Source organism: Nicotiana tabacum, chromosome 12 (genome assembly GCF_000715075.1).
Source record: "Nicotiana tabacum cultivar K326 chromosome 12, ASM71507v2, whole genome shotgun sequence".
Classification (NCBI taxonomy): domain Eukaryota; kingdom Viridiplantae; phylum Streptophyta; class Magnoliopsida; order Solanales; family Solanaceae; genus Nicotiana; species Nicotiana tabacum.
In genome coordinates, this window is record NC_134091.1 from 42,726,290 (window position 1) to 42,739,655 (window position 13,366).

Sequence of the window (13,366 nt, forward strand, 5' to 3'; positions counted from 1 at the left end):
AAAATGACAAAGGAGAGAACAGGAGAGTAATAAATTTGAAGGATGATGTTTAATTTGAAACAAAGATGGTCTTGGCCTTCGGTTGCACACACCCCATTCAAGTATGGATTAAAAAACAAATTGGGAAATGTCCCAAATTGGATTTGATCCTAGCACCTCTCACACTTTGAACCCGCTCGACAACCTCCACTGAGAGCATGTTTGTGTTAAAGCGGGTTCAAACATTTTTTTATAGTAGTAATTTTCCTCCGTTAAATATAATATATCAATATACATAATATAATTTTTCGACGAAGCGGGTTCAACTGAATCTCTTCACACCATGTGGGTCCGCCCCTGAATATGTTATAGCTATTTTTTCTATCTCCAATCCTTTTTATTGAACCAAGGCATTATTCTACGTAGTTAGTTTCGATTTTAAAATTATCAGTAACCACCCTTTTCAGCGAGACAAAATAGCATAATGAGTACAAAAACATCTTTATTACTTAATTATTATTTGAGCAAATGGATAGGTGGAATCGTGACTCTTTCTTCTCTCAAAAGGAAAGAGAAAGAACACAAAGGAAAAACAAAAAAACAATGTTCTTTCCGTCCAAGTGGCACTAGTAGTCATGTGCATCCTCACGTCAAAAGGACCACTTCAATTATGAGTTTACTTAGATTTAAAGAATAATTGGAGATACCGACCTTTTTTTGACAAACTTAGTCGTATAAAAATATACTATATGTTATAAATCGTGGTATATATTTATACTTAAAAGCCATTGAACTTTTACCCTTTTTTCTTTTCCTTATGGGTATGAGAAATGGCATAACTCTTATGTATATTTGATTTATGTGTTAATTATATTTTTTACAATTAGAATATAACTCCACTAAACAAATAGACAGTAAAGTTGTTTCATTTTAGTTTGCCTATCAAAAAAAATTTTTTTGTGTGTGTGGCTAATAGGGCTTCTTCTTTTTTTTCAAGTTAAGGCGTTTGGCTAATTTTTTTTTAAAAAAAGAAGTGATTTTGAGTAAAATTAGAAGCACTTTTTGAGAAGCAGAAAAAATAATTTTTCTAAAATCACTTTTGAGAAAATACAGTATTTTTAAAATCTTGGTTAAATACTAATTGTTGTTCAAAAATAATTTTTAAATTACTTGTCAAAGATAAATTATTTTTCCCGAAAATACTTTAATTTTAAAAAGTACTTTTAAAAATTAATTGATTTTAGAAGGTTGGCAAATAAACATGTTAATCTTGCCTAAATTGTGCCGCAACATTGTTCACTTATATCGGTGGTCAGAAAGTCTATTGGTGCTTTAATTGAGACAATTCTCTTTCCTCAATACATTTTTTCTCATTACGTTGTGTTATTACCTAAATTGAATAAATATATTTTATTTTTAACAACTTTAACTTCACTCATCAATATATTAATTTGATAACTTAACTAGTGATAACTCAAATTAGATTGGACCGCTTCTTTAATGGCATATGTGGTATACTAGTACAAATTTCTACTTTACCGCTATGTCTTACGGGCGTATGATTTTAACATTTCACGCTGACATTGATGATCTTGAGTTAATTATTAATCAAATCTCATTTCGATGTCACTAACCATTTTAAGCCACAAGTATTTTTCATTAAATTAATCTCCTCGAATCTTTCTTACTTATTTTATTACCTCATTAAATTATCTTAATTGAATTAATGTCTCTTATTTTTAATCGGACAGTCAAAACCCTCCACCCAACAAAAACAATAAAAACAATTTTTTTTAAAAATAAATCACTTATTATACAGCTCAATACCGTTGCAATTTCCACGACTCCATATAGTGGTCGTTACTCGTTACTCGTTAACCCATTCCTCATTTTTCTTCTTTCTTTACTTCAATTCAAAGCTCTTTTTTCTAACTTTTTCACTAAAACTTTTCAACTAATTCTCTTCTACTAATTCTCCTCCATAGCCTTTTTCCTTTGAATCTCCCAAAATAAAAGAAAAAAATATGAAACTCGGCTCAAGGCAACAGCATCAAACTCAGGTAATTACAAATTGCTTCCTTATTTTTTTCTCCGTTTTTTTGGTTTCCTTAATTCACTGATGAAGAATTGCAGAGAAGTTGGGCTGAAATATTGTGTTTCGGTTGCACGTGCCTACAGCTTTTTTGGCCGCGAGTGGTGATGCGCAAATGGCTCAATATTAGTGCTAAGGATTCCGATTATAGTGCTGACCCTGACTCTGATTCCGGCTCCGGCTCCGATCCCGAACAAGGTTAGTTTCGTCTTTCCCTCTTAAGCATTTTTTATGTGTATTATTGTGTTGTACTGTGTTCAATTTAATCTCTTCTTTTTGTAAGAAGTTGAATTCTTAGATTTGCTAATTCTGCTCTGTGTGGTTTTGTGTTGTAGAACTCTGTGACTGGCCGAGGCAGTCGCGGTTGAACGATGCCAAAGGCAGCCAAGTTGATATCAACGGTATTAGAATTGTTTGTTGCTCAATTTAGTTCCAATTATATCCAAAATGTTCAATTTTCTGAGTTGGTAGGTTTTTCGGCAGCTTCGTATGATAGGCACTTTTTTGGTGATTTTCTAGTTGGAAGGGGAAGGGAGCTTGGCGTAATTGGTAAAGTTGATGCCATGTGACCAGGAGGTCATGGGTTCGAGACGTGAAAACAGCCTCTTGCATAAATGCAGGGTAAGGCTGCGTACGATAGACCCTTGTGGTCCGGCCCTTCCTGGACCACGCGCATAGCGGGAGCTTAGTGCACCGAGTTACCCTTTCTAGTTGGAAGGGATTGAGTCCTTATTGATTTTTCAGTGTAGACTGGGACATGGATTTCTTTTCAATGTAAAATGTACATGTACTAGTCTCACTTTTTAATAGGTTAAAAGGCACCCCGGTACATTAAGTTCCCCCTATGCACGGAGTCCGGGGAAGGCCGGACCACAAGGGTCTATTCTAATAGGTACTAATATGTAAAAAGTATATGAAATCATTTTAGTGAAAAGGAGTTTTTTTTCTTTAAAAACTTTTTATACTTAAGGGGAGGAGAAGGGGAAATGGGGAGGAAATTACAAGGTGGGGAATCAAATCTTCATCAACAAGGTGAAAGTTTAGGTAGCCAACCAACTGGACTACTAAGATTCCCGAAAAAAGAGTTATGTTTGATTTGCAGATGGTAAATGTTTCACATAGGATGGGACAAAGGGAGTACTAATTAAGATTTTATAAAGGATCTTATTGGTGCAAGTGTTCAGAATTTGATGTTTAAGGGAAATGGTAGAAGGATACCGAAAATACGATGTAATGGCTTGTTGAATATTCACATTTACATGCAAAGAATCAAGGTTTAAACTTGTTAAAATTGTTATTCATGAATCTGGATTCTTTGGTACGTCGTCTTGAATGTTACCACTATTCTCTTATCTAATTACTTCAATCCTACTTTCATTTCTATACTTGGTTATATTGTTTTTATCTTTTGTGTCTCAGATGCTCTTCCCAGGATAAGAAGACGAAAGTCAGAAACATTTAGGGCACAGTACATTAACACGAAGGAAATTAAGTATGCATCTTTTGCTTTAATTATTTGCTCCAAAAAATACAGTTTCCATATTGGCTTGTAGCATTATACTTGTTTAGCCAGTAAACTTCACCGAGTTTGTTGCTTCAAGGGTATGCGTTGGCACATGGAATGTTGCTGGAAAATTTCCTTCAGAAAATCTTGAACTTGATAGCTGGTTGGATGTTAATGAGCCTGCTGACATCTATGTGATTGGGTACATCTCTCTCTTTGTATGTGACGTCCAGAAGCGCAATTTATGCATAAAGAGTGTTGTACATTGCTCTTCACACAACATAGGTAGTGCACAATCGAGCAGAATGATTTTTACACTGGCATGTCACCAGCCACTGCTTTCTTGTTTTTCTTTCTTTGGGGGGGAGGGGAGGTAGTAACCACTCTCTGTTGATGTCGAAAGTTAAGGAGATGCTATTAAATTTTTGGTCTAAACCGCTTCACATGGTTCATCTATTTTACCAATGATATTAAAAGTTAAATCTGCTGTCCAGTTCTACAACTAATTTCCTCTCCATTAAATTTGAACTTTTACCTACCGTCAGGTTCATGATTTCATTGAGGATGCATGTCCCTTTAGATGGTAAAAATCCAATCTCATGTACACCCCATGCATCGCTCAGAGTCTCAGACATCAGAAGTTAATTTGATATTTTAGTGTTTTTTTAGGCTTCTCAGTTATATTAACAACCCCTATTTGCATAAACAGATTTCAGGAAGTTATACCATTAAATGCTGGCAATATCTTTGGTGCTGAAGATAGCCGCCCCATTTCAGTTTGGGAGGACATCATTCGCGAAAGTCTGAATAAAGTCCCACCAGTGAATAAGTTTAAATCCTTTAGTGATCCTCCTTCACCATCAAGGTTTAAGCCATCTGAAGATGCCCCTGATATAGAAGAAGAAATTGCCTTTGAATCTGACAGTGGTAGCGAGGAGGAAATTTTTCCAATAAATGAAGAGTCCAGTGACTTTGTTGAAATCAAGAATGGACGAGTCACCAGGGATGGTACCATTGTGAAAAATGATGTAGCTGTTTTGAACAAAACTTGGAGTTTGAACCCAATCAATGAGGAGTTTGAAAGGCAATTTTCTTCTCCAAGGAGGCTAGACAGGCTATATTGCTTTAGACCAGATGAGGATGAAGAAGAAGAAGCAGGAGAATCAAATGCTCAGTTTGCAAAAAAATTGACAAAAACAATTAGTGGGACAGAGAGAATTGGTCTTTGCTGGCCAGAGCGACCGTTGGATCTTTTGGGCCAGCATGTTTCAGAAAGACCTGATTCCTTTAAACCTATGAAATCATTCAAAGCTTCTAAATCTTTTAAAACTTACAGTTCTTTTAAGTTGAATGCTAATGGTCCAAATAGAACACAATCAGATGCAACTCTGCTCGCGGAACTAGACCTTGAAGCTTTGATAAATCGGAAAAGAAAACCATCTTATGTGAGGATTGTAAGCAAGCAAATGGTTGGAGTTTTTCTTAGCGTATGGGTTCGTAGGAGCCTACGAAAGCATATACAGAATTTGAATGTGGATACAGTTGGTGTTGGCGTAATGGGCTTCATAGGTAACAAGGTTTGTTCTTCAAAACTTTCAGCTTTTGGTGGATTGCTTTTGAAAGCTATTTGAAAGAAATGACATATTTCAGACTTCAATTTTAATAGTTGAAGTGCAAGAAACATCCCTATCAGTTTTTATTGCTATATGTTGCACTGCATTTCAAAGTTTTGTCAGTAAACGGAAAAGCACATCTAAATGATCAAGGGATTAGAATTTCAACAGCTGCTTAGGATAATCATAATGTCATGGATGTTATTGATGGTCGTTTCCTGTCAAACGTATCTATTAATCCTTGAAGGACATTAGCATTATATTATATTGCATAAACAACAATTGCTGCAGATTTTTGAAATTATAATGATGCCCTATACACAATCTATGTCTAGTTTCTTGCATTATTTGGTTCCTTTGCACCAAAATGATCTTAGATAGGAAATAATTTAAATGAAATCCTATAGTTGGACCATATCGTTACATTTCACGCAGTTATCAAACAGATAGATAAAAGGTCACTTGACTCCTGATTTAACAGCTGTCAATAAGTTATCTGTGTGCTGAGCGGTGATTCTATATTTTAAAATTGCAATGGACTTCCTATAACCTTGTGAGCAATATATACAGTATTTACCATTCAAATAGGATAAACTATGCAAATATAACTTTGTTTTTCCATGCATAACTCAGTTTACCTTTTAAGGATATAGGTCAAACTTTTCGGTGGACGAAATAGAAAATGTGGTCTAACTTAAAGGAGGGAAAGAGGAACATCAACTCTTTATTCAACTTGTGACAAACTACACTGGACAGAAATAATCCAGACCTTACGTGAAAATTGGTTACTTTCAATTTTGTGATGAAATTGCAGTACTTAGCAGGTTTTCCCTGCATGCTCGTCTTTAAAATAAAATTTGGATAATTTCATGTGCTTTACAAATTTGCTTCTACGCTTTTTGATGACACTATTAAACACTAATCCTAATATGGTAGATGCTATTGAAAACTCATCAGAATTTCATTTTCTTAAATGGAAAAATACATGTATTTTATTGTATTTCATTGCTAACTCTTTACTTCTTTTTTTTCTTTTTTCCTGATAAGTATAATTTTTTAAAGAAATGACCAGCAGAAAATTGTATATTACTCATCTCTTACTCTTCTCTTCAGGGATCAGTATCTGTGAGCATGTCTATATATCAGACTTTCTTTTGCTTTATCTGTTCTCACCTAACATCGGGTGAGAAGGAGGCAGATGCAGTCAAAAGAAACACTGATGTCCATGAAATTCATCGACGAACACATTTCAATGCATTCTCTAGGATCGGACTTCCTAAGAGCATCCATGATCATGAGTGAGTGTATTTGCCTATTAAGCAAGCATTTCTGTTATATCTACAAATTATAACATTTCTTTCTCTTTTATCGCCATGGATTTTGCCCCCTCCATCAAGTTTGATTTAGTAAGTGTATTTGCATTTGTTTTTCTCTGTTTGTGACTTTCATCGGGGACAGCTCTAGGGAGAGTTCTCAAGGAAAACAATATGTTAGTTGATGTTGCAATTCTCCTTCTCTTTATAAATTGAATTGGAAAGTCGGTGGCTGGAACACAATTAAACAGAATAGAAGTATGCCCGACATCCCTGTGTTACAGTAGTCCCACTCAAGCCACGTATTGAACAGCTTATTGAAAAGATAGAGAGCCACGTACTGAAGAATTTAGCTCATAATAGTGAAAAGAGGTCTCAGTGATCCTGGTTACTTGGAAAGGTTATTGTTTATTGGAGGCACGGGGAAGGAAAAGATTTTTAAATCCTGGAACAATTTATGTTTCCATCTCATCCACTGGCTGCCCCTGGTTCAGTGGCGCCCTAATGCTATATGGTGCACCTAGTCTTATCCTCATAGATCTAACTCATTGTTCAATTTGGAAAACCTTTCATGGGTAGGGACACTATTGCTGAGATAATGATTTCTATACGAAATGCTGATATGGATCGAAAAAGGGTGGTTCTAATAGCATCTACTAATGTTACCGAAAATATTGTTCAAATACTTTTACGAGAAGGTTTTATCGAAAACGTGAGAAAACAACAAATATTTTTTGGTTTTAACCCTGCAACATAGAAGGAATAGGAAAAGACCCTATAGAAATATTTTAAATTTAAAATGAATCAGTCGACCTGGTCTACGAATCTATTCTAATTATCAATACAATATGCTTCTTTTACACTTGGATGCTGCCTTACAGCTTCTACACCAGCAAACATGTACAAAAAGCTTTCACCATACCTTTGGAACATCATGTGTTTGAGAAACGTTTTACTCAATCCTTGTGTATTTTATTCAGGATCAGATCTGAATAGCTTGATATTCCTTTGCAATTCTCGTGCAATTGTATAAACTCTCTGGTGCTGATTATGTTTGTGTAGCCTATGCCTTCACACTTCTTGCAGCTTGTGACTGGAATCTGTTGATAGCACTTGAGGTTTTATTGACTTTTATTCATCTAAAACTAAATTCAAGTTTCCATGTACTGACCTTTGCTAATTATCAGAACACTACTGCTTTTCGTGTACTGTCCTTCTGATGTTCTAGACTTTAGTCTCATCTCATTCCTGAAAGATTCAGATTAATGACAGGTTTATACACTTGCAGGCGAATAATCTGGCTGGGAGATCTTAATTATCGTATTAATTTGTCGTATGAGAGAACAAGGGAGCTGATATCAAAAAAGGACTGGTGTCAGTTAATTGAGAGCGATCAGGTAAATGTGGATACTCTTAACCACAAACGCTTGCTTTTTCACTCATTGTCGATTGGATTTCTGATAAGTCAATGTTCCTGGTTGACTGATAGGCTACTCACACACTTGCAGTCTCACCCTCTTATACTCCATTTAGTGTTAGTTTGAGAAGTCGCAACCTGTTGATGTTTTTTGTGTGGATAACTGCATGATTTCTGCAGAAAATGTTTTATTCTTGATCTTTACCTTCCATGAACATTGTATATGATCTTCCAGTTCCCTATTCCACCCCAAAAAGTAACTTCTCTTGTGTTGTGCTTGTGTATCTCCAATGAGAGGTGGTGGGCAACAGACATCTACTTTAATCTCCGCAGCTAGTGACTTATGATTTGCATTTGATGAACTGTTCTTAATGATGATAAAATAGAGAGAAAGAAGAAGGCATGCATTATTACAAGTAGGTAGTTTAATTAGTTATCACTGTTAACAATCCTTTTTAGAGCATAGCTGAAATGGCAATGTCCATGAGAAAATTAAATATAAGCCGACCTTTATACGTGTTTTAATTGATTTGAAATTGAGACTAAGCAATTTTACATTGTGATGATAACATACATCTTCCTATTTTTGCAGCTCAGCAAAGAGTTCAAGAAAGGTCGTGCATTTGATGGGTGGTCTGAAGGTACTTTAAACTTTCCGCCGACTTATAAATATGAAGTAAACTCAGAGAAGTATTGCGGAGAGGATCCAAAGGCCGGGAGACGTAATCCAGCATGGTATGCATCTACTAATATTGTTAGTTCAAGAGCTTTATTGGCTGTTCACTTCGATTAGTGTTTGATTGTGTACAATTCTTAAAGTTTCGGCGTAATTGTAATCTATGATACCCTGCAGATCAATATATTTATGCTGCTATTGACAAAAGGAAGAAATAATTCACCTTATATCTATATTTACCCTGCGGCACTAACATATTCATCCAATATTGTCATCAATATATGTCTCGTGGTATGAGAATACCACATAATGGCATTTCCCACCATAACTTGTATATGTACCCTAAATGAAATTTATGGAATAGCTGCCTAGGCAACATTTAAAGGTGTTTGAAAGTCCCAACTTTTTGGAGGGAGGAAATTGGTCAACAAGTGTGAGGAAAATAGTCAAATGCTAGCACCTTGGTATTTAACTGAAGTTTGACCATGCTAAATTGAAGTTTGCATAACACCAACTGCAATCCCTTGCTTATGCGTAATAAGCCTGTCATTCTAATGTCCATTTTCTGTTATCTCTCTCCAAGTGATGCCCATCCTTCGACCATCAGGTTCTCTCATCAGATTGGCAAATCATATGTTGTGGATCAGTAACTCAAGATTAAGCAAGCTATTTCGAGCTATTTTAATTTTTCTCTATTTAACATCACACTGAAAATTTCAACTTCCCAATTCTTTTACAACCAATACTATATAGTTGCAATATTTTAATATTTCTTGTTTTTCAGGTGTGATCGAATTCTATCATTCGGGAAGGGGATAAGGCTACTGAGTTACGGGAGATCTGAACTTAAGTTTTCAGATCATCGACCTGTCTCTGCCACATATATGGTAGAGGTTGAGGTATTTAGCCCAAGGAAGTTGCAACGGGCCCTCACTTTTACTGATGCTGAAATTGAAAAGGAGGAAATGGTTACAGATATGGGAAGAGAGAGTGGAATGAGTCGATTCATTTCAGAGCAGGTTAGTTTGCGACTTATATGTTTTAATTTTCAAAAGCATAAAGCCGTGTGTGCGTTTCGAACAAATCTTGTCCCTGAAGCAGATATAGGGTCAGCGGACACTATAACCAAAGAAGTCATTTCTATTAGTTATAGTCCCCTAATTTTGTACAAGTATTTAACTTTGCAGTCTTGAGGGTTTGAAATTATACGAGATGGTTATCTTGGTTAAATGAAATACTTGCCATCTCAGCTGCCCCAACTAATTTAAGATTGAAGTATAGTTGATTGGCTGATAGGAGGCAGTGTCACCATGTGATTTTAGAACTTCCGGAGTTGTCAAACTAGAAAGAGAAAATGGTATAGAGAAAATGCTACAATTATGGATGCAGTATGATGACTTTACAGAAAACTATTATCAGTCCTGGCGTTATTTGATTTTGGTGTTTAGTCACAATATTTTATTTTTGGTATCACAATATTATCTGATAAGAGTTATTTTTTTTCTTTTCTGGCATAGAGGTATACCTATGATGGTATGAGTTTTGTGATATTTTTGGAAAAATTGATTGATGCTACAAAGACAATGGATGTCCAAACTTGTAGAATCAGATATTGCATAATTGAGATATTAGTGGTAGATATGTGCGTCTTCCAAAAGTGAAATAAATCATAAGAAAAAAATCTTAGACTTTGACTTGCAAGTACAAAGAATAAGAATTTTAGCAGTAATACAGAATGTGTGATGCATCAGGAAGTAGCTTGGTGATACGAAAGGACTATATACACGGTACATTTTTATAGCAATCAAGAAAGCAAGATGTGATCCTAAGTTCTTTATTTAATCATATTTTCTTTGGAAACATCAATGTTGACAAATATATTGCTTTTGATGGTTGCCAGTGAAAGCTTATGGTGAAATTGCTAGGGATTTCTAACATTTTTTTCTTGACAATAATCTTTTTTGCTGAAATAGGACGATTCTTATTGGATGCGCTAAAAGTTGTTTCTTCGGGGACAGTTGAAGCGGCTGCAAGATAGACGATCCACGACTCGTGAATTTTCATGAGTAACGATTCTGCATATATTATTTTGATTTTTTATTCTTCACCCTTGACGCTGTATATTGTGTTTAGTTGATGCATCTTTACTGTATATTATTGTTGTTCAGACTTCTAAGTGAGTGAGCTCATTTTTGTAGTCTTCCTTCTTAGTCTGGGCTTTTCCAGCATGAATTTGTTAAGCAGTGTATAGCAAATTGTTAATGTATGCAATAATGTTGCTCTCAGGTTTTCTGACAAATAACATTCTCTACAAACCGAAGCACGGTATTCTTTTTTCTATCTATGTTTTATTAGATGTTTAAAATCTAGCAAAAAAATAGAAGGATCTTACCTATATGTTGCTGCTGTTCTGCAAATTAAGAATTGGACAAAAAGTTGGACTTTCCTACTACTGTGCACACTACTACAGAAACTTTAATTTCTTGCTTCATGATGAATTAACTGGTGCAGTGACAAATCCTGAAATCTTGTGGAGGCAATAGAATCCTAGAGGCTAGAGCACTATGCCCACTATAAATTCTGCACATGTTTTGTGCATCGAGGTAAGTCTTCTCAAGGAATTAACAGTAACCATGTTTGGCTTGAAAGACAAAAAGGAAGATTCAGAAATGCGAAAAACAAAAAGAGAAGAAGAAAGGAAAGAAAACTAGTGGCTTTCTGGCTTCTTTTCTTGGTTCACAAACTCAAAGGTACGAATATATAGTCACGGCAGGCAACACATATCACTTGACAGAGAGGTCGTACCTAATTGAGCGCCCAAGCAAAGGTGTATCCAAAATTTAAATTCGTTTAGGACTATGGTTCCAACCAATGAGCTCATAACCTTGTTTGAGTTCTGGGTTCATAGTTAAATATTTTTTCGCAATTTTGTAGGGTTTTACAGATATAAATCCAGGCTTAAGTTAAATAACTGGTTCATAGTCAAAATTGTATTGGAACATTACAACTGTCATATTATTTTAACTGAATTATTTTAGAAAATTCTGGAATCCAAAGTCTTTGAATGGCTATAAATGGCTCCTACTAGGTTGAATTGTCTCTTTGCGGATATGAAAAGAAGAGGACGTGACTCGTTTACTTTTATTTCAGTAACATTACTCTTTAGGAGCTATTATCTGTGTACGTTGAAGGATTGAGCTAGAGAGATTACGATTTCTTATTCAATTTTCATATTCGTTCTATTCTATGTTGTCTAATTGCGACCACTCTCAGCAAACTAGCGAGATTGTAATTTTGGTGGTTGCACATTAGATGTTCAAATTTCAATCTTTTTTTCTTTCCCTTTTCCAACTATGGGTCCAACTCCTCTCCAAAGATTTGAAAAGAAGAATGAAAGTGAAGAACATTTTGGTTCTTGCAAAGAAAGAAAAGAATAAATCTGTTCCTCACTTGGAATTTTGTTAGCAAATTTTAGCCAAATTCCCCCTACAAAATCGGAAACCCTTAGTTTTCGTAATATATTTTTTTTCATCCAAAACAGTCATCTATTAATGCATTAAGGACAAGATATGTCCAAAGGAGCGTACAACCTCATTTATGATTCAGCTAGTTGTAATCTGAAGTTTGCTCAATAGTGAAGTTGAAATTCTAAGAGTGTAGGTCGTGGTTTTTAATCCCGTGAGTTGGGAGTTTTCCACGTAAAACTCTATTATGTTATTTACTCACTGTTGTGTGTGTGTGTTCTGTGGGAACTAATAGAGAACCTGGTTCTCTATATACTTTGGTGGACCCTTAGTTTCTATGAGCAACATTATCAGGAGGTTCACTTTTTTAGTAAAGGCAAAATACCTTAAACCCCCCTTAAACTTGGCACGCATTATTGGTTACATCCTTGAACTATCTATGGTCTTAATTATCCCCCTATACTTGGTTATCCGATAGTTGTTACCCCCTTGGATGATCTCATCCCAGGAAAGTGGCGTGCATTCGCCTGCTAGTGAATTTTTCTGTCTATGTGGCATTTTTTGAAAAATAAAATATATTTTTACCTTTTTAAGTATATTACTTTTTTAGATAATTGTTTTCGAATAAAATTTATAATAAAACTTGGATAGAACTACATTATTTAGGCCAATATTTTTATTTGGCTAAAAATAATAAAGTTTTAGTTATTCGTTTTTTGAATTTGACCTGAAAATAAAGATTTATACAATTGAAATAAATAGTTAAGGCATCTTAAAAATTATAAAAAATACATAGTTTGAAATTTATTATTTTGGCTATAATTCTTTATATAGATCTAAATTATGGTGCTCTAAAAATATTTTTTTTTTTTTTTTACATATTTTACCTGAAAAAGTAAAAATACACAGTTGAAATAAATAGTCGTTGCATCAAAAGAAGAAATAAAAAGAGTGTACAATTGCAAGTTCAATATTTTGGCTATACTTCTTTCATTTGGTAAAAAATAATGGAGTTATGGCCAAATTTTTTTTATTAGTTTGATTCGAAAATAAAAATACACAATTAAAATAAATAGACATTATATATAAAGAAAAAAATAGGAAATATACACAACTGGTACTCCATTATTTTTGCTAAAAGTTTTTTATTTGGCTAAAATGATGGAGTTCCTATCAAACGTTTTACAAATTCGGCCAAAAAAAAACATACAGTTGGAACAAATAAACATTATATCTTAGAAGAAATTAAAAATAATAGAAGTTAGAGTAAAGTCCACATTGTATCTTAAGATGAAGCAAGAAGAAATA

At 34.6% G+C, this 13,366-nt stretch overlaps 1 protein-coding gene across 3 annotated transcripts; it reads left to right on the forward strand.

The window, feature by feature from the left end:
* Positions 1-1,804: 1,804 nt before the first annotated feature.
* Positions 1,805-10,893, forward strand: LOC107809798 (type IV inositol polyphosphate 5-phosphatase 3-like). Of its 3 annotated transcripts, none has more exons than XM_075226402.1 (11): positions 1,805-2,039; positions 2,113-2,269; positions 2,407-2,472; positions 3,491-3,563; positions 3,673-3,777; positions 4,285-5,152; positions 6,302-6,486; positions 7,790-7,898; positions 8,511-8,653; positions 9,379-9,613; positions 10,568-10,893. In XM_075226402.1, exons 1-11 carry the CDS (start codon positions 2,004-2,006, stop codon positions 10,589-10,591), a joined length of 2,001 nt encoding a protein of 666 aa, XP_075082503.1. In that variant the 5' UTR covers positions 1,805-2,003; the 3' UTR covers positions 10,592-10,893. The 3 variants fall into 3 exon arrangements, with proteins under 3 accessions (XP_075082503.1, XP_075082504.1, XP_075082505.1); XM_075226403.1 differs by having other exon boundaries at positions 1,822-2,039; positions 2,158-2,269; XM_075226404.1 differs by having other exon boundaries at positions 2,018-2,039; positions 3,673-3,860.
* The last annotated feature ends 2,473 nt before the right edge of the window (positions 10,894-13,366 follow it).

Bases quoted from the DNA above. Each gene is read 5' to 3' on its own strand.
- LOC107809798 (XM_075226402.1), top strand. From the start codon at position 2,004: ATGAAACTCGGCTCAAGGCAACAGCATCAAACTCAG. The intron at 2,040-2,112 runs GTAATTACAAAT...GAAGAATTGCAG, and splicing joins GGCAACAGCATCAAACTCAG to AGAAGTTGGGCTGAAATATT. The intron at 8,654-9,378 runs GTATGCATCTAC...CTTGTTTTTCAG, and splicing joins GGGAGACGTAATCCAGCATG to GTGTGATCGAATTCTATCAT.